General features: G+C 47.7%; 2 protein-coding genes, 1 non-coding gene and 3 pseudogenes across 8 annotated transcripts in view; 4 read left to right on the top strand and 2 right to left on the bottom strand.

The window, feature by feature from the left end:
- NUDT3 (nudix hydrolase 3) overlaps positions 1-12,099 on the top strand; it is a 129,592-nt gene extending 117,493 nt beyond the window's left edge. Inside the window, exon 5 of the mRNA XM_002746452.7 lies at positions 15-12,099. Within this exon, the coding sequence (XP_002746498.2) occupies positions 15-193 (179 nt within the window). The 3' untranslated portion in view covers positions 194-12,099. The remainder of the gene's footprint in view (positions 1-14) is intronic.
- Positions 4,766-6,578, bottom strand: LOC100394346 (regulator of nonsense transcripts 3B pseudogene; annotated as a pseudogene). Its single transcript, XR_013534993.1, has one exon. The product of XR_013534993.1 is annotated as a regulator of nonsense transcripts 3B pseudogene (transcript).
- Positions 4,766-25,785, bottom strand: LOC144582124 (regulator of nonsense transcripts 3B pseudogene; annotated as a pseudogene). The gene is made up of 2 exons (XR_013534176.1): positions 25,713-25,785; positions 4,766-13,461 (listed from the first exon to the last, which is right to left on the bottom strand). The product of XR_013534176.1 is annotated as a regulator of nonsense transcripts 3B pseudogene (transcript).
- LOC118153325 (U6 spliceosomal RNA) lies at positions 7,886-7,947 on the top strand (annotated as a pseudogene).
- LOC118153186 (U4 spliceosomal RNA) lies at positions 15,099-15,239 on the top strand. Its single transcript, XR_004742456.1, has one exon. It is a non-coding gene; the product is annotated as a U4 spliceosomal RNA (small nuclear RNA).
- On the top strand, positions 25,318-27,935 carry SMIM29 (small integral membrane protein 29). Of its 4 annotated transcripts, none has more exons than XM_035295353.3 (5): positions 25,318-25,369; positions 26,490-26,613; positions 26,854-26,879; positions 27,195-27,300; positions 27,466-27,935. In XM_035295353.3, the coding sequence occupies exons 2-5, from the start codon at positions 26,563-26,565 to the stop codon at positions 27,529-27,531; spliced, it is 249 nt and encodes an 82-aa protein (XP_035151244.1). In that variant the 5' UTR covers positions 25,318-25,369; positions 26,490-26,562; the 3' UTR covers positions 27,532-27,935. The 4 variants fall into 4 exon arrangements, with proteins under 4 accessions (XP_035151244.1, XP_035151241.1, XP_035151245.1 ...); XM_035295350.3 differs by having other exon boundaries at positions 26,490-26,673; XM_035295354.3 differs by having other exon boundaries at positions 25,318-25,623.
- The last annotated feature ends 43 nt before the right edge of the window (positions 27,936-27,978 follow it).

The following is a 27,978-nucleotide window of genomic DNA, read 5'->3' as shown; positions in this document are numbered from 1 at the left end:
CTCTGCCTCCACAGGAAGGAAGAGGGAATGGTTTAAAATAGAAGACGCCATAAAAGTGCTGCAGTATCACAAACCCGTGCAGGCGTCATATTTTGAAACATTGAGGCAAGGCTACTCAGCCAACAATGGCACCCCAGTCGTGGCCACCACGTACTCAGTTTCTGCTCAGAGCTCGATGTCAGGCATCAGATGACTGAAGACTTCCTGTAAGAGAAATGGAAATTGGAAACTAGACTGAAGTGCAGATCTTCCCTCTCACCCTGGCTCTTTCCACTTCTCCTCTCAGGCCTCTTCTTTCAAATAGGCATGATGGGCAGCAGAGAAAGGGTATATTGATAATGTTGCTGTTTGGTGTTAAGTGATGGGGCTTTTTCTTCTCTTTTTATTGAGGGGTGGGGGTTGGGGGTGTAATTTGTAAGTACTTTTGTGCATGATCTGTCCCTCCCTCCTCCCATCCCTGCAGTCCTCTGAAGAGAGGCCAACAGCCTTCCCCTGCCTTGGATTCTGAAGTGTTCCTGTTTGTCTTATCCTAGCCCTGGCCAGACATTTTTCTTTGATTTTTAATTTTTTTTTTTATTAAAAGATACCAGTATGAGATGATAACCTTTCAAGAATTTGTCTGATAATGTGCTGTACAGTTCAGTACGGTGGTCACTTTCATTGCAGGATACATTTATCTACACATTATATATTGGACATATAATATGTAAATAAATGACTTCTAGAAAGAGAAATTTAACTGTTTAATTTTTTAAGGTTTTTTTCTCTTTTAATTTGGGCATTTCTGGAATTGAGAGCCTCACAGTTAATACAGCTTTTTGTTTTTGATGCTAGTAGCTGGGGAGATTTCCCTGTCCTCTCTCTGTTTCCTAGCCATTGACTGTAGTTATGTAGGTATGGGAAGAGTTTAGCTACCTTCATAGCGCTCCCAGGACTCATGGCCTTTCCTTCTTTACGCTGTATTTCCATGCCAAGAAGGAAACCAGAAGAAACCAGTTTTTTTGTTTTGTTTTGTTTTTTAAACCAAGCTATGATCAAATGGCCTCAACCCAGATCTGGAAAAACAATGATAGAAATTGAATGCTGCCCCACATGTTGACAGTAGGGTGAACTGGATTCTTGGGATTACTTACCTAAAAAACTGGAGCATCAGGCACTGTTTCTGTCCTGCTGGTTTGGAATCTTTTCCGTAATGCTACTTATTGCCACCAATGGCCTCTCTTCCTGTCCATATATGCCTTACACTGTGCTGACCTGGATAATCATCCTTGTGCTCCGAAGCATCAAACTATACTTTGCAGGTGCATCGATGCAGTCCTGTCCCCACACTGGGTAACCGTGTTCCTGAAAAGTATGTGGGGCAAATTCAGGTGCTTGCTTGTCTTTGTAATGGTGCAGCACTTGTGATTGCATCATGGAGCATGCTCAGAGCTATTAAATTGGTCTCCCATCTCCCACCAGGATGTGAAAGGTCCACATGGGAAGCCACGTAATCATTTATTAGAGTGGCTACACTGGCTCACTGCAGACTCTCTTGTTGGTTTTTCTTACAGGTTTCATGCTGGCTTCATTTGCCAGTTGTGTTGTTTGGTTGGGAAGTAAGTGGGTCTTGAGATTGAGGGATAGAAAGGGTTATACTGATTGATCCCTGGCTTAGGACAGGAGATCGTCTCAGTACTCCAGTGGCAGCTCCTTAGCCAAGATGTGAAATTAAAATCGTAGTTCTCCTTATTTAAAAATTCCAATAAAGCACTCAAACTTAGAAAAGCTTTTACTTTTCCATCCCACTAAAAGAAATATATGTATCTTGTAGCCCTGTGTCACTTTGTGTTCAGCACTTTTGGGAACATCATTTGGTGAACTTTAAATTTTGCTCTCTACTCTTAGTTTATATCCTCTCTCCCAGTCTTGAAACACAGGGCCAAAGAGCAGTTGTAATCTTGGGATACCATGATACCTCTAGGAAGGGAATTACATCCCCAGGGAAAGGTCCCATTGGATAAGAACAGCACTGTGGGGCTTGAGTCTGAATGCCAACTTGCTATTCACACATTCTTCTTAAAAATGAACACACTATTTCTTGTCCTCACTTACAGCATTCTAAAGTTCTGTTCAAATAAATAAAGGGGAAAATAAAGTAGATTTAACCACATGCTAAGTGAAATTCAAGAAACACATTCTTCCAGATAAATTCTTCCTTTATGGTATGGATTTGAAAGTACTTTGCAGGAAAATAGTCAGAACTCTTTAAAAAGTAACTACAGGGCCAGGTACAGTGGCTCACGCCTGTAATCCTAGCACTTTGACAGGCCAAGGCAGGTGGATCATTTGAGGCCAGGAGTTGGAGACCAGCCTGGCCAACATGGTGAAACCCCATCTCTAGTAGAAATACAAAAATTAGCTGGATGTGATGGTGCACACCTGTAATCCCAGCTACTTGGGAGGCTGAGCCATGAGAATCGTTTGAACCTGGGAAATGAAGGTTGCAGTGAGTCAAGATCATGCCACCGCACTCCAGCCGCGGCAACAGAGCGAGACTCTGTCTCAATAAATAAATGAGAAAATAAAACAGAACTGCAGTATTAACAGTAACTTTTACATTTTTTTTAATGATCTGAGTATGTTTTGACTGGGCTAGTGTAACAAAATACTACCCTAAAAGTGCAGTTTTGATTGTTGTTGGTGTCGTTGGGTCAGGAAAGTGAACTGTGTCAACAAGTATTGTTTAGCGACATGTATGGATTCCTATTAATGCAAGTGTCTGAAGAGATTGTGCTGATGCTTTCTTAACTGACAAAAGGAGGTTTTGTCCAACATCAGAATTGTTGAAACTGATGCTATTTTCTGTTGCACTGGGATTCTGGTGATCCGGGATTGGTGTTTTTCCTCCCTGGCACCATAAACACCATGGCTGTCTTTACTGATGTCATCTCATCATAGTCCTTTAATGATAGATTAGTTAGACCCAGGGTTGCAATACCTTTATCTCCCCAAATAAAAGAAGCAAAGAAAGCACAAAAACTACCCTATTGGCAGAGTATTTCACTGGCATTGATTTGTCATTAATTCTGCCAGTGATCTCATTCAGGCTTGGTAGAAACAGGTTCCTGTGTTTAGGGCAGATCCCTAGCCTATCGCTCACAGTGAATTTGCATGTCCTAGATTCTGGTTATTACTAGAGCATCCATTAAAGTCTACCAAACTCAGGACAGAAAAAGATAGCAGTGGATTTAAAAAAATTTTTAGTGTGGCCGGGCGCGGTGGCTCACGCCTATAATCCCAGCACTTTGGGAGGCCGAGGCGGGTGGATCACGAGGTCAAGAGATCGAGACCATCCTGGTCAACAAGGTGAAACTAAAAATACACAAATTAGCTGGGCATGGTGGCACGCGCCTGTAGTCCCAGCTACTCGGGAGGCTGAGGCAGGGGAATTGCTTGAACCCAGGAGGCAGAGGTTGCGGTGAGCCGAGATCGCGCCATTGCACTCCAGCCTGGGTAACGAGAGCAAAACTCCCATCTCAAAAAAAAAAAATTTTTTTTTTTTTTTTAGTTTATAAATGACAGCCATTGGGGAAACACTAATAAGGTCATGTGATCTTATGGACCAGGATTTTCTCTTTCTCTCCCCTAGGGTGTGTGTGGGTTCGTTTGTGTGAGATAAGGGCTGCCAGGAGGTATCAACCATGTTAGATTTTCTGTAGCCTTCCAGAAACAGTGCAGCCCATGAAACAGGAATCTTAATTTTGCTCATAGCAAATATAACAGGATGGAACAGTTAGTGAATTGACTGTGTTTTGTTTTCACAAGTGTCCACCACTTCATCTGCCCTGCATGGAGAGGGCTCTCACTGCTAGGTCTAGGCTGAGCCATCTGGAAGGATCAAAGGGTGTGGGAGTATCACCCCCTCTCAGTCTGCAGAAGGTCTGGAGGGTGGCAGCACAGCAGGATTTCCGCCTTCTGCATTGCGCTGCACAGCCCCATGGAACAGTGAGGTCCTTGAGGCCTTGCTTCTTGCAGCCTCTAGGGAGCAGAGTAGTTCACTGCCCTCTGGGGGTGTTTTGCAGTAGTTTTGTAAATGTGTTGCTACATAGTCAAGTTGCTTTGTGGCCAAGAAATATTTTGTTTTGTTCTTAGGAGTCAACCCATGTAATGCCTCTTAGGCTTTCTTGCTTAGAAGAAAAAAGTCACCCTTTGTGGTTTTTAAAAGAAGAAAAAAATTCTGTGCCGATTTGTTCATCCTCGTCCTTCCCGTTCCCTTTTCTCCACATACAGTGCTCTTTGGAGGCTCCTGCCAAACCTTCTTAACCAGAGAAGTAATAGGTATTTGTTAGTCCTGGGTGTATGCTTCGCATTATCCTTCACATATTTCACATTTTCATCTAGTACTTTATTATTGCCTTTGTTGAAGTCCCCATCCTCATCTTAAAAAACAACAGCTTAGCCTAAGCCACATTTACTTTTTTTAGTTCACAAAAAGGATTTAATAGCCACAATGTGATTTTAATATTCTCTGTTATCGAGGGTGGATTTAGAATTGCAGGAAATACCTGGAGAAATCACAGTGGGATGAATTTTTGCTTTAAGAGAAATAAGAGTTGGCTGTAATTGATAACACGGCTTCATCCTAGTCCCATCTGCATTTCAGAAAATAGCCCACATCTTTATAAAACACAGGAGACTTGTGGGACAGTTAAGCAGGTATGGAGAGGGAGGGTATTATTTAATGGTGATTAAATAATACAGATGGCCCTTCTGGTTCTTAGGGTTTTGTTTTTGTTTTTGTTTTTTAATGTTACTATTTACTGACATCAAAACAAAAGCTGAGACTAAAAGTTGCTATTTAACACGAATAGACATTGGTGCAGTTTCCTTCCTGGAGATGGTATGCACTCAGATCATGAGACCTAAAATCAGACACACACTGAACTGTCAAGAATCAAACAAGGACTACATTTTACCTCAATAGAAAAGGTGCTGAAGACAAAACGAGATGTTTAAAAATATTCTTTATGCTAAGCTCATGTAAGCAAACAAAAAATTAAAACTAATCCTAAAACTTTAGGACATTGGATACAGAATTAACATTAACTATTTAAATTTTTTGCATCAACAAAAGTATGATCTATCCTTCCCTGTACTTGTACTACAAGGACATGCTTGTTGCTTCTACACTACACGAAGTCAACAGTCATCAACAATGAAACAGAACTAGATTGGAACAAGGCTTCAGAGCGACTCTGCTCCACCCAAATTAAGGAAATTCAGTTCAGGACGAACAACAGCTTTGATTTAGAACCAGCTCTTACTTTTCTCTCCTGTCACACGTGATGAAGTCCTCACTTGATATTCCCCCCTGCAAATTGCAATGCATGTCCTCGCCATCACCTTTTTCTGACACTTTAAAAGTAATTTATAGGCCGGGCATGGCGGCTCACGCCTGTAATCCCAGCACTTTGGGAGGCCTAGGCGGGTGGATCAAGAGGTCAAGAGATTGAGACCATCGTGGTCTCGATCAACATGGTAAAACCCCGTCTATACTAAAAATACAAAAAATTATCTGGGCATGGTGGCACGTGCCTGTAGTCCCAGCTACTCGGGAGGCTGAGGCAGGGGAATTGCTTGAACCCAGGAGGTGGAGGTTGCGGTGAGCTGAGATTGTGCCATTGCACTCCAGTCTGTGTAACAACAGCGAAACTCTGTCTCAAAAAAAAAAAAAAAAAAAGGAATTTGTAGAATTTGCAAAAGCAATGAAATTGTACTTCCAATTCTGAATCTCTGATCATACAATTCTGAATCTCTGATCATATTCCTGCTTTGACACAAGACTAACTCCTCTGCAGTGTACCCCACCAGCACAGCGACCCTCTTTCTCTCTATTCCTTTGCCCTGAAGGCACTTCTGGATTGCTTAATGTGTGCTCTTTGGCTGCCTAGACAGTCAGGACACCTAAGGCCATCTGTAACTTATCACTCCTCTCCTCCTTTTTTATAACTAATACCACTTTCCTGCTTCCTTTCTACTGCTGAATCACCAGACTTGGTGCTGTCATCAGGGGGACAGAGTCAATTTCGGCTTCGAGCTGGTTGGTAAAGCTGCGTCACTGGACGATCCTTGTTTCTTATTCGATCTCTCTTGACCACTTCTTCTTTCTTTTCAGTTTTTTCTGAGCTTCCTATTAATTCTGTACTTTCGGACTTTTTTCCTTTATGCCAAAGTGTTTCTTTCTCCTTTTTTATTTCTTCGTCTTTTCTCTTAAAAGTCTGCTCTTTCTCATAGCATTCCTTCTGCCTACGGCACTCTTCTCGCCGCTTCAGCCTCTCTCTTTCTCGAAGTATGCGCTCCTGATCTCATTCATAATCCCGTTCCCTCTCCCTGCAGCCTCTCCTCCTCTCATCTTCAGGTCTCTCTGGTTTTTCATCTTTAAATTCGCTATCAGAACGCTTGGGCAATGTACAACTTTGCCCACTGGCTCCTTCTCTTTGTCTAACTTCTTGGCTTTCTTTTTCATCTCCTTTTTCTGGCTTCTTGAGCAGCTTAATCTTTGGTTCATTCTTTAATTTGTCCCTTTCTGGAATTCTTTAGTTTTTCTATATCTTCTTTTTTCTTTCTTTCTTTTTTTATAAGATGGGGTTTCACCATGATGGCCAGGCTGGTCTTGAACTCCTGACCTCAGGTGATCCACCCACCTTGGCCTCCCAAAGTGCTAGGATTACAGGCGTGAGCCACCGCACCCGGCCAAGCTTTTCTATATCTTTCCTTTTTCATTTCTCCTCTTCTTTGCATTTCCTCCTCTCTTCTTCTTTTTGCCTTTTTCTATTTCTCTCCTACTTTCTTCTCTCTTTTCTTTTCTCATTCTCTGCTTGTTTTTCAGGAAGCTCAAAGCAGGGTTTTTTTTTAGGTATTAATTCTCTATTTTTTGCTTCTGTTTCCTCTTGCAGTGTCTCTGGAGTAGATGTCATTTTCTCATTATCCGTGACATAACTTTCCAAAAACTTTCTATATTCTGGATCATCATCAATAGTCCCGACTTTGGTATCTCTTTTCTTAGTTTTCTTTTTTGCACATTTTTGAAAAGGTGCAAATATTACCATAGCAGGATATTCCTGACCTTTATTGTCAAGGAATACATAACCATCAAAGCGATCCGTGAACAAAACAATGTCCTCTTGGTTTTTAAAGTTGATGTATGCTCTGGCATACATATGAGGATACAGACTCATATCATTAGAAAAAACTCAAAATAATCATGTTCAGGCATAGGTTGAAGATGTTCCTGAAGCTGCTCCTTGGTCAAAGTGGGAGGTAATCTTCAAATTACCACCTTGCTCAGCACCTCTTTCTTCTCCTTGTTGTAATCCTGTTTATCTTCCCCCTCGGAACTGTCCCCTGAAGTCTCATGACTGCTGCCTGTAGCTCCAAGGGGTGTTAACAGGGTTACTCACTTCTCCTTGGGCCTGTACTCCATCACTTCTTTCATGGCTACATCTGTCACGCAGGCGGCTCAGCCACAACGCATTACACTGGGCACCAACAGCTCTGGTTCTTAGTTTTAAAGACTGTGGAAGAGGTCAAACTCGAGGCTCTGTAGTTCATACTATGCAGGTGAGGTGGCAATCATTTATTCTGAGCCTGTTGGATAGAGCCTGTCTCCTTAAGGCTGCAAAGCCTTCCAGGATATCTAGCTGTCCATGTTAGTGGCTCAGCCTTGCCTCCATCAGGGTACCCACCTAACCTGGAGCAGGTGAGAGCACCCCAGCGTCCGTGCTCTGTGGTGAGTTTTGCAGCGGAGATTTAACTTCACCATCCAGGGTAGCTGTGTTTCTGTGTCACTTGAGATACCACCTAAAAATGAAATGTTTGAGATTTTAAGGTTAAAAAAAAAGTAGTGCTCGCTTCGGCAGCACATATACTAAAATTGGAACGATACAGAGAAGATTAGCATGGACCGCTAATTCGTGAAGTGGTCCATAAAAAATAAATAGGGCCGGGCGTGGTGGCTCAAGCCTGTAATCCCAGCACTTTGGGAGGCCTAGGCGGGTGGATCACAAGGTCAAGAGATCGAGACCATCCTGGTCAACATGGTGAAACCCCGTCTCTACTAAAAATGCGAAAAATTAGCTGGGCACAGTGGTGCATGCCTGTAATCCCAGCTACTCAGGAGGCTGAGGCAGGAGAATTGCCTGAACCCAGGAGGCAGAGGTTGCAGTAAGCTGAGATCGCGCCATTGCACTCCAGCCTGGGTAACAAGAGCATCTCAAAAAAAAAAAAAATTAATAAATAGGAAGGGAATCCTATTTTGTGATGATTTGGGCACACTACTTGAGCCGAACCTGGTGGTCACATGATTTTGGCTGTCTCTGACATGAAGCTTTTGAAGTGAGAGTCATGTCTCTTCCCTGAATCTTTGTTTGCAGTGATAATTTGCTGAGATTGAGCTTGTCTTAGAAAATAAGACTGTCCACCTGGGGAGGGGAGTTTATAAGGAAGCCGTGTTAACTCAGAATGCTGAAGAAAGGGTGTTTGGCCAAAAAAGTAAGATCAATATCTAGAAGGTGGAAAGCAGTCATTGCTTCTTTTCCTCCAGCAGTTGGTGGTTTAATAACTCTAGGTTTCCATTGGTTTATATCCCCAGTTCTTAATATTAAAACTTATTTGACTTCCTATCTGGAAGCACACACAAAAAAAGCACTATTTAAAACCCTGGATATAGGCATTTAAGGATATAACCGCAGCAGCATTGCTGTTGGGCCAGGTTCATCACCATTCTGATGTGCTGCCCATCCTTCCACCCTCCCTTTCCTGCCCCCGGGTCCCCCAGCCAGGCCAGTTGTGAAAATTCTGTTAATCATTGATTCAGAGAACATTTATTCTTGTCTGGAATAAGACTGTACCTTTCAGACAACATCTCAACAGTACAGTAAAGTAGCTCTCCTGGACTTGAGCTTCTAGCCAGGCATTTAGTTCAAAGTCTTAAGCCTTTGTGGAATTCCTTAGGAAAAAAAAGCAAGATGTCTCAGTGCCAATGCTGGGCCTTAAGACTGTACGTCCACCCTCTCTGTAGGGCGGGGCTAGTGGCTCAGCTTTGGGAAATCATTTTGCCGGTAAGATTGCCTGTGAATCCCTTTGAGAAGTCATCCTGATCTGAGCCTGTCTTCCTGAGCACTTTGGTGCTGAATTGAAAATGGTAAGCTAAAGCAGTGACTGATCCACATAGCCTCTTTAACCTCTGTATTGTCTTGCTGAAAAAAACCCTCCCAGGTTAATAAACCTTGGTCTTTAACCTCCCTTTGTTGTAGAGAAAATGTGTCACTAATTAATGGTCCAAAGGATATCTAGTTTTATTTACTCAGTCCAGCAGCAAAACGGATAGGACTTATGCCAGGGATGTTAGAGGCTGGTTATGAAGACACCCAGGAACAGGAATAAGAAGGGATGCGTCTGCTCCACACACAACCTCCCCAGATCTGAAGGTAAGTCTTGGAGAGCTTCCAAAATGCTGAAGTAAAAAGGAGACTTGAAGGGCCTTAGCTTAATGAGCAAGAGGCTTGTGTCCTCCCAAGAACATGAAGGACTTCAGAAGGAAATAACAGGTACCTAAGCTAGAGTTCACAGGCAGAAACCTGCCCGCTCACCCTGTGTGACAGAGCACTTTTGCTCTGAATTTTCCAAGGGATCTCTCCCTTCAAAAATCCAATTTACTGGCCGGGCGCAGTGGCTCATGCCTATAATCCCAGCACTTTGGGAGGCCGAGGCAGGTGGATCACGAGGTCAAGAGATCAAGACCATCCTGGTCAACAAGGTGAAACCCCGTCTCTACTAAAAATACAAAAATTAGCTGGGCATGGTGGTGCGAACCTGTAGTCCCAGCTACTCGGGAGGCTGAGGCAGGAGAATTGCTTGAACTCAGGAGGCGGAGGTTGCAGTGAGCTGAGATCGTGCCATTGCACTCCAGTCTGGGTAACAACAGCGAAACTCCATCTAAAAAAAAAAAAAAAAAAAAAATCCAATTTACTACCAGAATCTCGTTTAGCCTCTGAGAATCTCATTCTTTCACTTCCATTTATGAGTGGACATCGATATGTTGCTCAGGGAACAGAAACATCAGCGTCCAGGGCCCAATGGCATGGCATCACATTAGTAGTTAGAAAAGCAGTCAGCCAACTTGACTGTAAAAGAAATGAATGTAGTACAGTTTTGTAAATGTCAGGTCTGTTCTATTTTGTGATCTGAAAACTGTCACACTGGTTGGTAATCAAAGAAAAGGTTGGTGGTTAGAATAAGTAAAATTTCAGTTAGAAAAATAGCTTACCAGTTTTCCACGTGCTGTATTAAGGAAGTCAAGAGTATTTCAGGCTGTTGGGAACTCTTGTAAATGGAACTGAAGCAAGTGTTTCTCACCCTCTTAGGTGTATCAGAGAGAGGAATGGAAGGGCAGCAGTAGCATCTCTACTTACTCTTGCCAACCCAGCCTCCATTTCAAAGACTTTGTCTTCTACCCTATCCAATGGCATGATCAGGGATGGACTCTGAGGAGGCAGTGAGGCCCCACCTTGGTTTGCTCAGCCTTGGTGTGTAGTCTCCAAACAGCTTAAGGGTTTTAAAGGAGTTTTCTCACATGAGCACCTTCACTTCACTCATCTACCGTCAGCAGCAGGAAGGTTAACATCCCTGGAACCATTTCCGTTGTAAAAGCGATAAGCCGGTGTGCTTTCTCCCGTTACAGGTGTACCATCCAGATACAGTCTCCTCTTGGCCAGGTTCAACAGCTTTTTCCAGGGGACCCTGTGGGTTGAGAGGCAAAGTAGCCGAGATGTATTCAGTTTTTCCAGAGGACAAAAGTATTTCTTGTCCCTTTTCGCTCATGCTCCTATGCTTTAGCTAAGGCTTAAATAGCCAAGTTGAGTAATGTCTCTGGAACTAAGACAGAGCCAGGGGCCCATGTACCCAGGGACCAGTCCCCTGGGGAATCACACAGTTGCTCAGACTAGACTGCTCTATCCCACCAGAACTCTGCTGCTATTCCTTTCCATCAGGACCACCCAGGAAAGCAAGTAAGTTAGCTTCTCATCACTAGATCACCTGATCCCTTGGGCTGCAGGATGAGAGGATGTATGGATCTCCTGTTTAGACAGTTTGTTCATAATGGTAGAAAGGGGTAGAAAACGGAACAACCAAGAGGCTGAGTGATTTTTTAAGAGAATGGCAAGGATGACCCCAAATGAGCTCAACAAAACTGGGAATCCAAAGAATGGTGCTTACAGGGAAAGAGAGGTCAGTTGTGGTCCTAAAACCTCTTGGCACCTGGTGTGAGTTATGAAACGAAGAGCTGGAGTAAAATTGCCCTTACCCCCAATCCAAACACTCTCCAGGATTTAGGAGCTACCCAACCCGTGGGTAAATGGTCTTGGTTTCCGTTTTTGGTTGTTTGCTTTTTTCTAAAACAATCTTGCTTGGTACTGCATGGAAAGTCAAGCTTCTCTTCCAGCCTGCTCAGGACCACCTGTCTGGGCTGGCCTCTTCCCTGTGTCTTCACAGCATTTCTAAGGAAGATTTTTGCAGTGCTCTCTGGAGCTGAGGGGACTGGAATTTGGTCCAGAGAAGGCAGAAGGAAATAGTTTTCCTCCTTTTCTCAAGGTAGATTTTCCTAGGCTTCCTTCACACCTCCTTCCCATGGGTGCAGCTGGCAGTAGACTCAGGTTGTGGAGGAGGGCTGAGAAGAAAGGGGTACCAGTCCAGCCCCAGGTTTGGTCCGAGTCAGGTACACAGCAGATACCATCCCACCTTCCTCTCAAGAGCAGACCAGCCACACATATAACCCTTTCCCTACTTTACTAATGTGCCCCTTATGTGGTACCAGCATCGGGGGCCAGGCAGACCTACCCCCTGCAATCTAGAGAGAATGTTGTTACTACCCATAAAACTTGACTACCCCCGCATCCCACTCCTTTTTGTAAAAACGAATGCTTAAACCTGTGAGCCTGCCGTTCCTTTATATATGTTAATGAGTTTCCTTCCATTTGAGCTGTGTGGGAGGGAAGGGCATTGAAATTGTAGGTTGTAATCTTGTGCCAATCAATAAAAACCAGTATTTCACACACATCCCTTTTAGTGTTTGGTCTCTTCTTTCCAGAGATTTCCCTTGAGTCCTTCATGTCAGTCTTGGTTTCCCCACTCCTCTGCTGTATTCTTGGGAATTGCCCTAGAAGTCAAGGGTGGCCCCATGGAAAATTTGGTGTGCAGGGCATTCAGGTGAGAAATGCAGTGGAGAAGCCAGAGGCGGTTAGAATCGGCATTTTGTTTTATCTTGACATCCTTGCTACTGGGTGTCCGGAGAGAGCCCTAGACAGTCAGTGCCCAGTGCTAAGGAGAGGGCCTGTCGCCCTTGGCCAAGGAGGCTTTATAGGGGGCCCAAAGGAACTGGAAGGGGAAAGAAGTGAGCCGCATCCAGAATAAGGAAGCATCACAAGAAGTTGCTTTCCAGCCGGGTGCGGTGGCTCAAGCCTGTCATCCCAGCACTTTGGGAGGCCGAGGCGGGTGGATCATGAGGTCAGGAGATCAAGACCATCCTGGTCAACATGGTGAAACCCCCGTCTCTACTAAAAATACAAAAAATTGGCATGGTAGCGCACGCCTATAATCCCAGCTACTCGGGAGGCTGAGGCAGGAGAATTGCTTGAACCCAGGAAGCGGAGGTTGTGGAGGTTGCTTGAACCGAGATCGCGCCATTGCACTCCAGCCTGGGTAACAAGAGCGAAATTCCATCTCAAAAAAAAAAAAAAGAAGCTGCTTTCCTCTGTGTGGGGTGGAATCAGGAGGAAGGGTAGAGCCTTTTTTGGAGGGGAGCGGAGTTTCGCTTTTGTTACCCAGGCTGGAGTGCAGTGGCGTGATCTCTGCTCACCGCAACCTCCGCCTCCTGGGTTCAGGCAATTCTCCTCCCTCAGCCTCCCAAGTAGCTGGGACTACAGGCACGTGTCACCATGCCCAGATAATTTTTTGTATTTTTAGTAGAGACGGGGTTTCACCATGTTGACCATGGTGGTCTCGATCTCTTGACCTCATGATCCACCCGACTCGGCTTCCCAAAGTGCTCGGATTACAGGCGTGAGCCACCGCGCCCGGCCCTGGTGGAGCCATTTTTTGAAGATGTGTAGTGGTAGGGCTTGCAGGCAGAGAGTGGGTGGGCGTCACCAGTGGGAGAGCAGAATTAAGTGAGCTGTGTCCTGTGGTCCCAAAGGAAGGAACAGTTTGAGCTGTAATGGAAAGTAAAGTTTGGTGAGATCAAATTATGGAAAGCCACAAAAGCCAGTTCAGAGAGTTTGGTTTTATGCTTGGCGTGGACCTGAACAGGGCAGTCATGTGGCATCAGCCATGTCTCAGGAGGAACTGGCAGGAGAGCCTGGATTGGAGCAGTCTGGAAGCTGTTGTGATACCATGCCTGAGGCTCTGCAAACTCAAGTGCACCTGGAAATACAGAGGGGGATAGAGAAACAACAATAAACAGCCCGTAAGTCAGAAACATCCATCCACCAAGACAAGCTGGCTTCTAGGATAGGACTCTGTTGGCAGCATCACTGGTCAAGTATAAGCCAAGGAACCTGACGGAATCAGTCGAAGGGAGTCACTTCCAGGACAGGACACACAAATCTCTGTATCCAGATGATGATCAGTTGGTTGGTTTATTCATTTAGAGACAGAGCTTTGCTCTGTTGCCCAGGCTGGAGTGCAGTGGCACAATCTCGGCTCACTGTAGCCTCCACCTCCTGGGTTCAAGCAGTTCTCTACCTCAGCCTCCTGAGTAGCTGGGACTACAGGCACCCGTCACCATGCCTGGCTAATTTTTCTGTTTTTGGTAGAGACAGGATTTCACTATCTTGGCCAGACTGGTCTTGAATCCCTGACCTTGTGATCCACCTGCCTCAACCCCCCAAAATGCTGGGATTACAGATCTGAACCACTGCATCCAGCCAATAATTGGTTCATTTATATGATGGTAAACATCAAAGTTACCTGGTTTGTGTACTGGCTGGCTGTGTGGGAAGCCAAAAAAAAAAAAAGCACAGTGTTGGTTACTGAGCAGCAGTAACAGTCTCTCGACTTCATTTCACCACAGGACATATTCCCTATCAGTTGGTCAGGGAACCCGTTCCCCCTAAAATTCTGATTCTGTGGCCTTCCTCTGTTCATTCCATGATGATCACCCTTCCTTCCTCCATCAAAGGATTCTTTCTTTTGCCAGATTTAGTGTATATGGTGAGGCTTTGAGCTCATACATGCTGAAACTGGTGATGTACTCAGGAAACCATCAACTGGCCACCTCTAATTGGGATATGAGTGTTCTGGAAACACCCCACTCGCCCATGTCAGAGCATTTTGGACCATTCTAAAGATGGTCCATCAGCACATTAAATGATGATTCTGTTTCATTCTCAGAGGGTAAATGGCAAGGTTCAGCATTACCTTTCTGCAGTCTGATCTTCCAATGGCCTGCACGACTTCTGGCTACAGAGAGAAATCTAAAGAGACGCTCCAAAACTTTGGACATGTGTGGAGAGAGGAAATCAGCCCAAAGGACACCAGTGCAGCTCCCAACATTGTGGGGACCAGCTTTGCACTTCCTCTATCCTTTGTTGACATGCAGGGTGGGAGCTCTGACCGTCTAAGCCACTTCGAGTTGGTAGAATTCCTGCTCATCCCCAGTCAGGCTGGCTTCCATCTATGAAGACCTGATGACTGTTCCAAGAAAGCCTGGTGTTACAAGCCATGGCCTTGCTTGCTTTCTGGTTTCCAGCAGATTTCAGCTGTGAAGGGTGTCTTTTCTGTCCTTGATCTTGTGACACCCGGCTAACATCTCAGCATCTGAAGATGCAGCCATGAGGTTCCATGTTCTGTGTTCTGAATACCAGCAATGTGCTAAACCTAGGACACACAGTCCTCACAGAGGCACCTGATTGGTGACAGATGGCACGAAATGAGAGAGATGACAGCCTGGGAAAAGTAAGCCACTTGGGGGATGTGAAGTGGGAAGGAGCAACATCAGAGAGAGTTCGGGTGGGAGGACCACGGAAGAATGGGATAGAGATAAGAAATTTAGAAAAAGGAGCTTTGTGCAGTGGCAGTATCATAGCCAATGAGGTTGATCCGAGGTACGATTATTGCTAATTGAAAACTTTTCCCAATACCCTGCCATGACGACTTGCAATATAGTTGGCATTGGCAATTTTTGACAGTCTCTACGGAGACTGAAAAAAACAGTAATTTTTTAAGAAAAGGAATTCAGTAAAGGGAAGGATGGTCATTCATCCGAAGGCTCTCTGGTGTAATAGAAGATACCAATGTTGGGAATTAGCCCAGGTTGCAGGTCTCTGCTCCGCTGTTGACAAGCTCTTTGATCTTGGACAAATTACCATCCGTGCTCCTTCCTGTTCAGTGGGGAAGAAGTCTACATCTCAGGATCATTGTGTTAAATAAGTGAAAGAGTGTGTGTGGCACCAAAGTCAGGGTGTGATCATCAAATGGTGACACCTCTTTGGAAATGCCAAGGCCTGTGCTGAGTTCGCTAAATAAGACACAGAGTCCCAACAGACACAAGTAATCACAGTGCAGAGCGATGAAGGCAATAAAGGAAGCCCGAGGGAGTGCCTTACCGCAAAGGAGGCATTGTCTGAGAGGATCTGTGAGGGGTGCATGGGATCCCCGCCCTAAGGGACAGCATGTTCGAAGGCAGAGCAGTGTGTTCGGGGAAACTGATAGGGATGGTGGGCAGGGAGGAGGGAGAGGCTGGAGGTGCCATGGGAAAGGTTAGCTGGGGTCGGATGGCTTAGCAGGCCGTGTTTGAACTTTACTCTGCATGCCTTGGGAGCCAACAATGATTTTAAAACAGAATAGTGACTGCATCAGGTTGGACATTTTGGGAAGATGACACTATCTATTCTGTGTTTCTTGTGTTCCTGGCCAGGTGGTGGTCACTGTTCTACAGTTAGTCTTTGCAGTCCTGTGAGACATAGGTCATGGTAAAGGAAATGGGGCTTAAAAAAAAATTAAAAAAGCAAACAAAAAAGAAAAGGAAATGGGGCTTAGGGAAGCTATTTTCTAAAGGACCCAGACAACCTTTTCTAAAAACCACAGCGCAACACACCAAAGATGTCTAAGACAATTTGGAGAAACTGCCAGGAAAAACACAGGTCTACAGTGGAAGTCCTGTGTTCAGTCAGTATCAAGACTTAATGTAAAGGTACAGTAACTAAATGTGATAAATGGAATAGCTGCATAGAAATAGAAATCAATCAGACAATAAAAGTGAGCAGGGGACCAAGAAACAGACCTGTGCATACATGGGAATATGGTAGGAGCCAGAGGAACTATGCACCTGAGTGGGGAACGGAAGGATTCTGTAGTAAGTGGTGTTGGGACAATCAACCAAACAGGAAAAAATGGTTTCACAGCCAGGCACAGTGGTTCACACCTGTAATCCTAGCACTTTGGCAGGTCAAGGCAGGCAGATCACCTGAGATCAAGAGTTCAAAACCAGCCTGGTCAAAAAGGTGAAACCCCATCTCTACTAAAAATACAAAAAATATCCCGTTCTCTCTCCCTCTTTCTCTTCCTCTTTCTTCTTCTCCTTCATTCTTTTTTTCTTTTTCTAAAAAAAAAATAAAGGGGCAAAAAAGCAACACTCCCGTTCTCTCTCCCTCTTTCGCTTCCTCTTTCTTCCTCTCCTTCATTCTTCTTTCTTTTTTATTTTTCTAAAGAAATTAAAATAAAAAAGCTAACAATGACAATGGGGAAAAAAAATACAAAAATTAGCCAGGGGTGGTGGCATGTGCCTGTAATCCCAGCTACTCAGGAGGCTGAGGCAGGAGAATCACTTGAACCCAGGAGGTGGAGGTTGCAGTGAGCCAAGATTGCGCTATTGCACTCCAGGCTAGGCGACAGAGGGAGACTCCGTCTCAAAAAAAAATCCCTACTTCACACACCATTTATAAAAATAAATTCACAAATATGAAAAAAGTCATAAAAACGTTTAGAAGTAAATATGGAAGTTAAGTAACATGTCCAAGGTAATAGAAGAACTGCAGTTCAACATAGGGGGTCTGACGTCAGAACCTGCCCCCTTGGCAGTCCTCTCCTGGTCACTTCAGACTGTGAGATGGACCAGGGCAAGGGGAAACTGAAGGTGGGGAGGGGCAAATGAGGGCTGGATTTGCACCTTGTCCCTAGACACCTCACAGGAAGGGTTGCTAGGGAGGCAGAGGGAGGAACTTCCTCATGACATCAACATCACTCAATAAACGCACTGGTGATGAGCTTAGATGCTGACAGGTGTCTTGTGTGAGAGAGAGGGAGACCATCAAGTACTCAACAAACATCTATTGAGGGTGGATGGGTGGTCATTATGCTTAGGTCGGTATGAAGAGGATGCAAATAAAACAACAGCAGTGAACCTTTACATGATAGAGCAGGAAGGATTTTAGGGATCATCTAGTCCAATCCTGTTTCACAGGATTGAGATATAGACACAGTGAGAAGGAATTTCACCAGTATTCTAATTTGAAACTCTAAGTGGAAAATACAGATCAGCGGCCATGCTGTAAATAGCTAACTGCTCCATTTGTACTGACAAAATATTTTTAAAAATTATCCTGGCTGGGCGAGGTGGCTCACGCCTGATCCCAGCACTTTGGGGGGCTGAGACAGGTGGATCACTTGAGCTTAGGAGTTTGAGACCAGCTTGGCCATAGTGGCAAAATCCCATCTCTACTAAAAATACAAAAAAATGAGCAGGGTGTGGTGGTGCACGCCTATGATCTCAGCTACTCAGGAGGCTGAGACACAAGAATTGCTTGAACCAGGAAGCGGAGGTTGCAGTGAGCCAAGATCGCACAACTGCACTCCCGCCTGAAAGCCAGAGTAAGACTGTCTCAGAAAAGAAGAAAAGGGCCTGGCATCGTAGCTCATGCCTGTAATCTCAGCACTTTAGGAGGCTGAGGCAGGTGGATCATGAGGTCAGGAGTTCGAGACCAGCCTGACCAACATGATGAAACCCCATCTCTACTAAAAATACAAAAAAATTAGCCAGGCATGGTAGTGCACGCCTGTAATCCCAGCAACTCAGGAGACTGAGGCAGGAGAATCACTTGAACCCGGGAGGCTGAGGTTGCAGTGAGCTGAAATCGTGCCACTGCACTACAGCCTGGGCAACAGAGGGATATTCTGTCTCAAAAAGAAAAAAAAAAAAAGGGTTATCCCACTCTGGCCACCAAAGTCTCAGCCCATGCCACATCAAGACCCATGTCCATGACTTCACTACTCATTCACCAGTCATTACTCCATCTTTCTTGTCCCCATATCCTTCCAGTGTAGTCTTCCTCAGAATCCCAGACCTAAATTAATCCATCCATTTTTATCACCTCCTATGTGAGAGCTGAGCCTGCCCAGAGAAAACCATATACCACAGGGTCACTATGGATGCATACCTCCCCCCACTCCACCTCCAGTGTTTCCCGTCAGTGGCCAGTGACTGCCACATTGACAAGTCCAAAGGTCACAAGTGGTCATCTGACCACCGACCGCCGGCCTTCAAGCCCTGTGGTGTCCTTGGCAACATTTCTTGTTCTCTTCCTACCCATAGCTTTCAGGGTAAAGTTCCACCTCCTTAGATTAGTACCCAATGCCTTTTGTGAGTTGGCCCCTGCCTACCTCACCAGACTGATTTCTTGCCACTGCCTCATCCTTGTGTTCCCCTGGCCTCATAGAACTTCTTGAGATTTTCCAAATGCATGCTATGCCATCACACTCTTTCAGTTTACATGTTCTGTGTCCTCCTTTGGGAGAGATCTCTAAGATACTTCTCCCTACGCTGAACTGTGTCAGCTTAGACATGCCCCTGTTCTGAAGGTGCCTTCCACAGGAAGGAAGGACTTATCTCCATTGTGGTATTCCAGCCAAGTGTTATAGAGAAGCTACCCTGGAAATGAAATGACATTTTGGGGATGTCCGCAGCACAAGAAATATGTGCCAGTGTCACCTGGTCCCCTCAACACCCCCCCTCCACATACCCCTTCACTTCCCCCAAAACCTGGAAGCAAATGCAGGTTTGCTCCTGGGACCTGGTGCAGGAGACCTTTTGGAGCAGGTGGAGGAGGTGGGGAGTTATGTAAAGAGGCACCCTTCCCTTTGGGACAAGGATGACATTCAAACAGTCAGAATGAACTCGTGATGGAGACCTCTCCTCTGAGGCCCCTTCCCCAGGTTCCTCTTCCTGCCTTGAATCTGGAAGGCAATGAAGTGGGAGGGGGAGGCATTTTTCCAGGAGGAGGAAACCCTCAGTTCCTGCCACTCTTCTTATCTCAGCTCAGCAGCCTGTGAACTTCTCCAGACCTGGGGCAGGAGCTAACGGCAGGCTGGCCATTTCCTGCCAGGCCTGTGCCTGGGATGGGCAAAGGAAGCCAAGTTTGGGTGAGCCAGGAAACGAGGAGAGGAAGAGGGGCCCATGCCACATCATGGTATGGGGGCTGGTGGTTCATGGGGTGCAGTTGAAATTTGTTTTGCTTGGGGAAAACTCCATCTGAGGAAGTTGAGTGGACCAATTTTAATAGCTCATATTATTCTTCTAGTGTTTTTCAATTTATAAAACACTCTTCCATCAGTTCAGACCATTCCTTAAACACCTACTACCTGCACAGGCCCAGGGCCCAGACCTTCACATTCACTTCCCTTCCTGCCTCACTGCGGGGCGGCTGCAGCCTGCAGGGAACTGGAGGACAGGGGGAAAATCAGTAGAATGTGGAGCTGGTGGGGAAGGAGGAAGAAAGCTGGGGACTGAAAATAAACATCTTGCAAGTCAGGCTCTGTGCTGTCAGGGGCTGGTCAGTGAGGAGTTCCCTCTGCTGAATTTTCAAGACCCACCGAGTCCCTGCTCACTTATCCCTCAGGGATGTGCAGGCCCAGCATGGGCACCTCCGCCTCCCTCCCCCTATCTGTGGCCCTGCCCAGCCCCACTGACCTCTTACCTCAGAGTGAGTGGGAGCCTGGGGCTGAGCTGGCCCCAGCTCCAGCCTCCCATAGGAGACCAACTGGCAGAGATGGTGGGAAAACCTCTCGAGCAAAGGCGGGGAAGTGGGAAAACATAGGGGCTGCACAAGGAACCCCAGGTGATTCCGCAAAAAAGTGAGCTCGTGTAGGAAAGAGGCTGGAAGGAGGTGCCCTGGGGTCGGGACACTCTGGGCTGGCCGGGCAAGCCTGGGCCTGTGCAACAAGGCAGGCCGGGAGAGTCCGCTGCAGCCTCGGCTCCTCTTCCTCCCTGTGTCCGCCCCTTCCCAGACCCTGGGGCCTGGTCTGTGGAGTCATCAGTCATTAATTCCACTAATTAATTTGCAAAAGGCTCTTTAAAAAACAACTTTTTTTGGCCAGGCTCAGTGGCTCACACCTGTAGTCCTAGCACTCTGGGAGGCCGAGGTGGGAGGATGGCTTGAGCCCAGAAGTTCAAGACCACCCTGGACAACAAACAGACTCCTTTTCTACTAAAAAGAAAAATAGCCAGGCATCGTGATACCGGCCTGTAATCCCAGCAACTTGAGACTGAGGCAGGAAGATCCCTTGAGCCCAGGAGTTTGAGGCTGCAGTGAGCTATGATGGGTGCCACTGAACTCCAGCCTGGGTAACAGAATGAGAGCCTGTCTCTAAAAAAATTTTTTAATTAAAATTAATTTAAAAATTTAAAATAAATGTTGAAAACTTTTAGGCCAGGCATAATGGCTCATGCCTATAAAACCAGCACTTTGGGAGGCCAAGGGAAGAGAATTGCTTGAGCCCAGGATTTTAAGACCACTGGAACTAAAGGCACAATCGCCACACTCTGCTAATATTTTTTTTAATTTTTAGTGGAGATGAGGGAGTCTCACTATTTTGCTCAGGTTGATCTCCTGTCTCTTGGCTCAAGCAGTCCTCTTGCTTCGGCATCCCAAAGTGCTGGAATTATAGGCATGAGCCACCCCATCTGACTTAAAAGGCATTCTTTTTTTTTTTTTTTTTTTGAGATGGAGTCTCACACTGTCATCAGGACTGGAGTGCAATGGTGCAATCTTGGCTCCCTGCAACCTCTACCTCCCGGATTCAAGCAATTCTCCTGACTCAGCCTCCCAAGTAGCTGGGAGCACCACCACACCCAGCTAATTTTGTAGTTTTACTAGAGAAGGGGTTTCTCCATGTTGGTCAGACTGGTCTCGAACTCCCAACCTTAGGTGATCCACCCGCCTTGGCCTCCCAAAGTGCTGGGATTGTAGGCGTGAGCCACCGCGCCCGGCCCTTTTTTCGGACTTTGTTATCTATGCGTTTGATTTTGGGTAGTTTCTATTGCTATGCCCTCGAGTTCACTTGTCTTTTCTTCTGGGATATCTAATCTGCCATTAATCCTGTCCAGTGTGTCTTTTATCTCATATTGTAGTTTTCATCTCTAGAAGATCACTGGGATCTTTTTCATACATTCCTTAAGTGCTAGGATTACAAGCATGAGCCATTGTACCCAGCCAGGGTCCTTTTTTTTTTAGTTTTTTACATTTTTGAGATGGAGTTTCATGCTTGTCACCCAGGCTAGAGTGCAGTGGCTCAATCTTGGCTCACTGCAACCTCCACCTCCAAGGTTAAAGTGATTCTACTGTCTCAGTCTCCTGAGTAGCTGAAATTACAGGTTCCTGCCACGATGCCTGACTCATTTTTGCATTTTTAGTAGAGATGGGTTTCACCACATTGGCCAAGCTGATCTTGAACTCCTGACATCAGGTGATCTATTACCTTGGCCTCCCAAAGTGCTGGGATTACAGGTGTGAGCTGCCACATCCGGCCTCCAGGGTCCATTTTTAAATGGATGTCAGATATTATAAAAACTGGATATTCTTGCCTTCCTATACATCTTCTTGAGCTTCATTCTAGAAGTTAACCGAAAATAGTTCAGTCCTTTCAGGTCTTGCTTTTACGGTTTATTCAGTGCCTCCAGAGCTGGAGGACACGAGGATGAGTCATTAGCCAAAGTGGACAGACAAGTCCAGGCTCTAAGCACACCAGCATGGATAAGGAGGCAGTCACAACTCGAGCAGGGCGGCACAATGTGGCCTCAGGCCCACCCTGGCCTTCTCCTTCCTGAAATGGCAGCTGCATGAAGAGGGAAGGCAGAGCTGGAGTTTCCCCCGGCTATACTTGGAGGCACTCTCAAAAGCTATGAAGCCTCAACACAGGAAGAAACCAGGTCTCCAATGTAGCTCTGGGCAGCTGTTAGCAGAGAGCTGTCCAAGAAGAGAGGCCCACCTGTCATCTCATCCCACCTGCCCTTAATGACCAGGCCAAGGGCCCTGAGAAGTCATCACACTGCTTGGGCATCAGTTTACTCATTTGCAAATTGGGGTTGCTCCACCTGCCCTACCTAGCTCACAAGGGTGTTCTGTGCTAGAAGTAAAGAAAGTAAATCCAGCCGGGTCTGGTGGCTCACGCCTGTAATCCCAGCACTTTAAGAGGCTGAGGCAGGCGGGTCACCTGAGGTCAGGAGTTTAAGACCAGCCTGGCCAACATATTGAAACTTCCTGTCTCTACTAAAAATATAAAAATTAGCCAGGCATGGTGGTGCACGCCCGTAATTCCACCTACTCTAGAGGCTGAGGCAGGAGAATTGCTTGAACCCGGGAGATGGAGGTTTCAGTAAGCTGAGATGGAGCCACTGAACTCTAACCTGGGCGACAGAGTGAAACTCTGTCTCAAAAAAAAAAAAAAAAAAAAAGCCAGGCACGGTGGCTGAAGCCTGTAATCCCAGCACTTTGGGAGGCCGAGGCGGGTGGATCACGAGGTCAAGAGATCGAGACCATCCTGGTCAACATGGTGAAACCCCGTCTCTACTAAAAAATACAAAAATTAGCTGGGCATGGTGGTGCGTGCCTGTAATCCCAGCTACTCAGGAGGCTGAGGCAGGAGAATTGCCTGAACCCAGGAGGCGGAGGTTGCAGTGAGCCGAGATCGCGCCATTGCACTCCAGCCTGGATAACAAGAGCGAAACTCCATCTCAATTAAAAAAAAAAAAAAAAAAGTAAGTAAAATCCTTACTGGGTCTCTGGCCCTGAGACTGGCTCTCTCCACATAACCCTCTAACCAGTGTGACCACTGGACCTGCTCGTTGTGAGCCCTCAAGATTTGTGGCTAGAAGTCCTGAGGAACAGACAGGAGTTGAGTGTATGGGCAGCCACGAGGTCCAAGTTCTCAAACCCCATCACTTACTCCTTGCAAGGCGTGGTGGGCCCAGCTCTGACAGAAGCCTAGGGTGAGAGGTCTCCCTCCTCTCCAGACTCACAGCCTGAGAGCACTAGGAGACCCAGCTCAGCTTCCGGGCCCAAGCATTTCTTTCATTCCTTTCCTTCCATCCTTGATTCCCCACCACAGGCAGATAGTGTCTGGAGACAAGGGATCAAAGTTCCCATATGCCCTTGGACCTCTGCACCAGAGCTGCCCTCATCCAGCTTTTCCTGGAAGGGCCTGAGAAAACCTGTGGCTGGACCAAACCAAGCGACTCACCCATGTCCACACCACTGGCTGACTCTGGCTAATAGGGCCTGGCTCCCAGAACCTCACATCTGCCCCTAAGGGTTCCTCTGGCAAGAACAGGGTGATCTAGGTCATACCTTATCCCCATTACCACCTGATGACCCAGGAGGGCTTTAGCCTAGTTCAGCTGCCATAACCTTGACGTTCCTGGGTGGTTTCCATAATCTGCCAGTCAGTTTTCCCAATCATGTGTGATTTTGGGGGGACAGAGGAGGGTCTGCTACAAAACTATATATATAAATAAATAATAAATAATGTATATGTATATACACACATACACATTTGAGGTAACCATAGATTCACATACAGTTATAAGAACTAGTACAGAGAGGCCTGGCGCTGTGGCTCACACCTACAATCCCAGCCCTTTGGGAGGCCGAGGCAGGGAGATCACCTGAGGTCAGGAGTTTGAGACCAGCCTGGTCAACATGGTGAAACCCTGTCTTTACTAAGAATACAAAAATTAGCCAGGCATGCTGGCAGGCACCTGTAGTCCCAGCTACTCAGGAAACTGAGGCAGGAGAATCGCTTGAATCCTGAAGGCAGAAGTTGCAGTGAGCCAGGGTATAAAGCCACTGCACTCCAGCCTGGCCGACTGAGTGAGACTCTGTCTCGAATGAATGAATGAATGAATGAGCTTGTGTACACTTTGCTTAAACTCCCCCAATGATAACATTTTACAAAACTGTAATAATCACAATCAGGATATTGACACTGGTAAACTCCACTGGCCTTACTCAGATTTTTCCAGTAAATATGTGCCATTTCAATGATAAGACCACAAAAGCTTTGACCAAAGTTTACCGACCTAGCAAGTTGCCTGTGACCCGGGGGAGCTCACCCTGCTGCTTGGTGTGTCCCTAAAACTGAAAACAGGCGAACAGGAGGAATTTAACCTTTCGGGGCATAATGTGGTAGGCTCCGTACTCACGTCATCATTTAATCCTCACAACAGGCAGGGAGCGGTGGCTCACGCCTATAATCCCAGCACTTTGGGAGGCTGAGACAGGCAAATCACTTGAGGTCACAAGATCAAGACCAGCCTGGCCAACATGCTGAAACTACTAAAAATACAAAAACATTAGACGGGCGTGGTGGTGTCCGCCTGTAATCCCAGCTACCAGGGAAGCTGAGGCAGGAGAATCGCTTTGAGTCCAGGAGGCGGAGGTTGCAGTGATCCGAGCTCGCGCCACTGCACTCCAACCTAGGCGACAGAGCGAGACTCCATCTCAAAAAAAAAGTAATAATAATAATAATCCTCACAGCCTGTTTTACAGACGTTAAGACAGGTGCAGAGAGGGTGGGCGTCCCCCGGCCCCCGGTAGCCCAGAGCACAGCCCGAAGGCCAGGCAACAAACAGATGGAGGCCAAGTGGGCCCGGAGCAGGGTCTTGTACAAAGGGCCTGGGCTCAACGTTAGAGCGCGGCGAGACCCTACTCTGGCTGCAACGAGAAGGGTGAGATGGGCGCCGAGGATCGCCCAGAAACTGCTCGCGCCCCGCCCCGCCGCGTGCTCTCCTCCCCAGCTGTGCAGCCCTCGGCTGCCCCCTGCCGCCGCTGGGCGGACGCAGTAAGCCCCACTGTAACCCCACCTTTGCACCGCCCACTCCCGCCTCCGGATTGGTGGCTCCAGAAATCTCCAGGCCACCCGCCTTCCGCTACCGGATTGGCTGCGCCCGGGTGCTGAGGCCCAGCCCATTTCCCCGGGTCCTTTGATCACGCGCCTGACGGCTTTTCCGGGGCTCGGGAGCCAACCGAGGGCGTTCCTGTCGGGGCTGCAGCGGCGGGAGGTAAGGCATGGCCAGGCCGGCTGGGCTGCAGAGAGCCGGCACGGGTCCACGCCTCGGCGTGTCGGGCTTCCAGGACGTTCGGGCACGGGGCAGCCCTTCCGCGTTCCCCAACACCCCCCACCTCCGGCCTGAGCCTCCCTGCGCCGTGGGAACTACCTCCTGTCCGCTGTTGCTGGCCAGCATCCTAGCAGCGGCCTGACGCCCTCCCCACCCTGGCATGCCCCCTTGACCTGGGACGATGAGCATGCGACTGGGTAAGGGCCAGCTCGATGCCCCGTGTCCCACGGACACCGGGGTAGGTCCCTCATACCGTGCCCTCTGATAGAAAGAGACTCAAGCGAACCTGGGTCCCGGACCTTGGGCCATCAGCGTGCAAACCGCCCCAGGAGGATCTCTTTGCTTCTGTCATGGGGACTGACCCTCTCCACCTCCGCCTGTCAGCTCAGGCTAGGAGGGGAGGGACCTGGGCGGAGCCCCGGGTGGAGACAGGAGGAAGGTGACATCATCTCGAAGATACAATCCAGCTCTATCCACTAGCGTCCACCCTGACACACGAGACCGATGGGGGAAGAGGGTGTTCCAGCTGTATGTCCGAGGTGACACTAGGGACAAGGGCATAGAGCCCAGGCATGGGACCCATCCTTGAAGTGGGATTGGACCAGGATGGAAGCGGGCTCCTTCAGATGCTCCCACCTCACTCCTGGCTGCAGTGCAGGTCCCTCCTGTGTGTACCTCATTTATACATTTTGCTCCACTGGACAGGTGCTGGCAGCCGAATGCCTAAAAGGACTGGGACAGGCGCCTGAAACCTGCACTTAATCTTTCCCCAGAAGTTGAGACTTTGAAATGTTTGGCCAACATCAGAGCTGGGCCCCGCCCTGATTTAGGGATAGGAGCTGGGCAGGACTCAGCCCTGGATCCAGGACTTCCCTTGATGCCCTTTCCTGACAGGATTTGCCAAGACTCGCTGGAGGGTTACACCCAGCACATCTACCTGGAGGATCCCTCCTCCCAGGATTTGACCTGGGACCCGTTTTCTGTGATCTCCAGCTCTGGGGGAGGGATCCAGAGTCTGGATGTCACCCAGGTGCAACTGCTAACCTCCCTTCCTCCTCCCCAGGGAGCCCGGTGGAGGCACCCTCCCGAGGCACCACTGCCCATGCTGACCACCGAGCCCTCCGGCTGCCGATGTCATGAGTAATACCACTGTGCCCAATGCCCCCCAGGCCAACAGCGACTCCATGGTGGGCTATGTGTTGGGGCCCTTCTTCCTCATCACCCTGGTCGGGGTGGTGGTGGCTGTGGTAAGGAGCCCTCATATACACGCACAGACACCCACAGCTTTGCTAAGTAAGGCAGGGGCTGCACGGAGGCCCCACTGTCCTCTTGAGGGAGTGAAGGGTATGGAGGTGGAGGTGAGCCTCTTTCTGCTTGTGGGCCTTCCTGGGCTCAGCAGCCCCCACAGTGCTCTGTCTCTGTTGCAGGTAATGTATATACAGAAGAAAAAACGGTGAGTGTCCCTAGCTCTATGCCTGCCCTAACCCCACACCCATTCTGAAATTCCTGGTCATAGCCTCTGAGTTCTCTGTAAGAGAGAACTCAGCCATCCTGATACAAGCCTGAAATTTGTTTTCCCTGCCCCAGCCCCAGCTTACTGGGGAGAGCTCCTTTGTAGAATCAGGGTTGTATTCTTGGAGCTAAAGTGTGTCCCAAAAGGCACCCATTGAAAGTGTCCCTGCCTGGGAGAGGGAGGAGACTGGGCAGCCAGATGTTTGGCAAGGATTGGGGGGCCTCCTAGGCTGAGTCCCCCTCCCCTGCCCCCCAGGGTGGACCGGCTACGCCATCACCTGCTCCCCATGTACAGCTATGACCCAGCCGAGGAGCTGCATGAAGCTGAACAGGAGCTGCTCTCTGACATGGGAGATCCCAAGGTAAGCACAGCGGGAGAATGAGGCAAGCGGGGCGGTCAGCCCTGTTCCCAGCCACTCTTACACACTGAAAGCAGAGCCTGGTTCTGCTTACTTGGGCTGTAATTGAGTGCTGCAGACTCCCAGGGGACACAACCCAGCCTTGTGGTGTGGTCTCCTCACCCACAGGTGGTACATGGCTGGCAGAGTGGCTACCAGCACAAGCGGATGCCGCTGCTGGATGTCAAGACGTGACCTGACCTCCTTGCCTCACCCTTCAGAGCCTGGGGCCCTGGACCACCTGGGGCCATCGTGGGACTCTTCCCCTGCCCACCTGCAGTCACTCAGCTCCTCCTGCTGGGTACTTCTCCCTCTGCCCACTCAGCAGCACCCACTTCCCAGGCGCTCACTGTCACCTCACTGTCCCATGGCCTTCTGCCCTTTGTGGGTGTCAAGCTCACCACCCATCCACAGGCACTCAATGGGAGGAGCTTTTCCTTCTGGGGTGGGGACGGCTGCAAGACAGCTTTGCTTTCTCCAGCCCTCCTGGGCTTGGTTTGAGCATAAATCCCCAGGGATTTGGAGTTGTTTCCATGGTGATGGGGCCAGATGTATAACATTCAGTATATATTTTGTAAATAAAATGTTTTGTGATTAGGGGTTGATTTCATCAAAAGAGGCTTCAAATGACCTTCCCCAGAG

Source organism: Callithrix jacchus, chromosome 4 (genome assembly GCF_049354715.1).
Source record: "Callithrix jacchus isolate 240 chromosome 4, calJac240_pri, whole genome shotgun sequence".
Classification (NCBI taxonomy): domain Eukaryota; kingdom Metazoa; phylum Chordata; class Mammalia; order Primates; family Cebidae; genus Callithrix; species Callithrix jacchus.
This window is presented reverse-complemented; position numbering and strand designations above follow the sequence as displayed.

Excerpts from the sequence above, each read along its gene's own strand:
- SMIM29 (XM_035295350.3), top strand. The coding sequence starts at position 26,563 with ATGAGTAATACCACTGTGCCCAATGCCCCCCAGGCCAACAGCGACTCC. Across the intron at positions 26,674-26,853 it reads TCGGGGTGGTGGTGGCTGTG|GTAATGTATATACAGAAGAA; the intron begins GTAAGGAGCCCT and ends TCTCTGTTGCAG. Across the intron at positions 26,880-27,194 it reads TATATACAGAAGAAAAAACG|GGTGGACCGGCTACGCCATC; the intron begins GTGAGTGTCCCT and ends CCTGCCCCCCAG.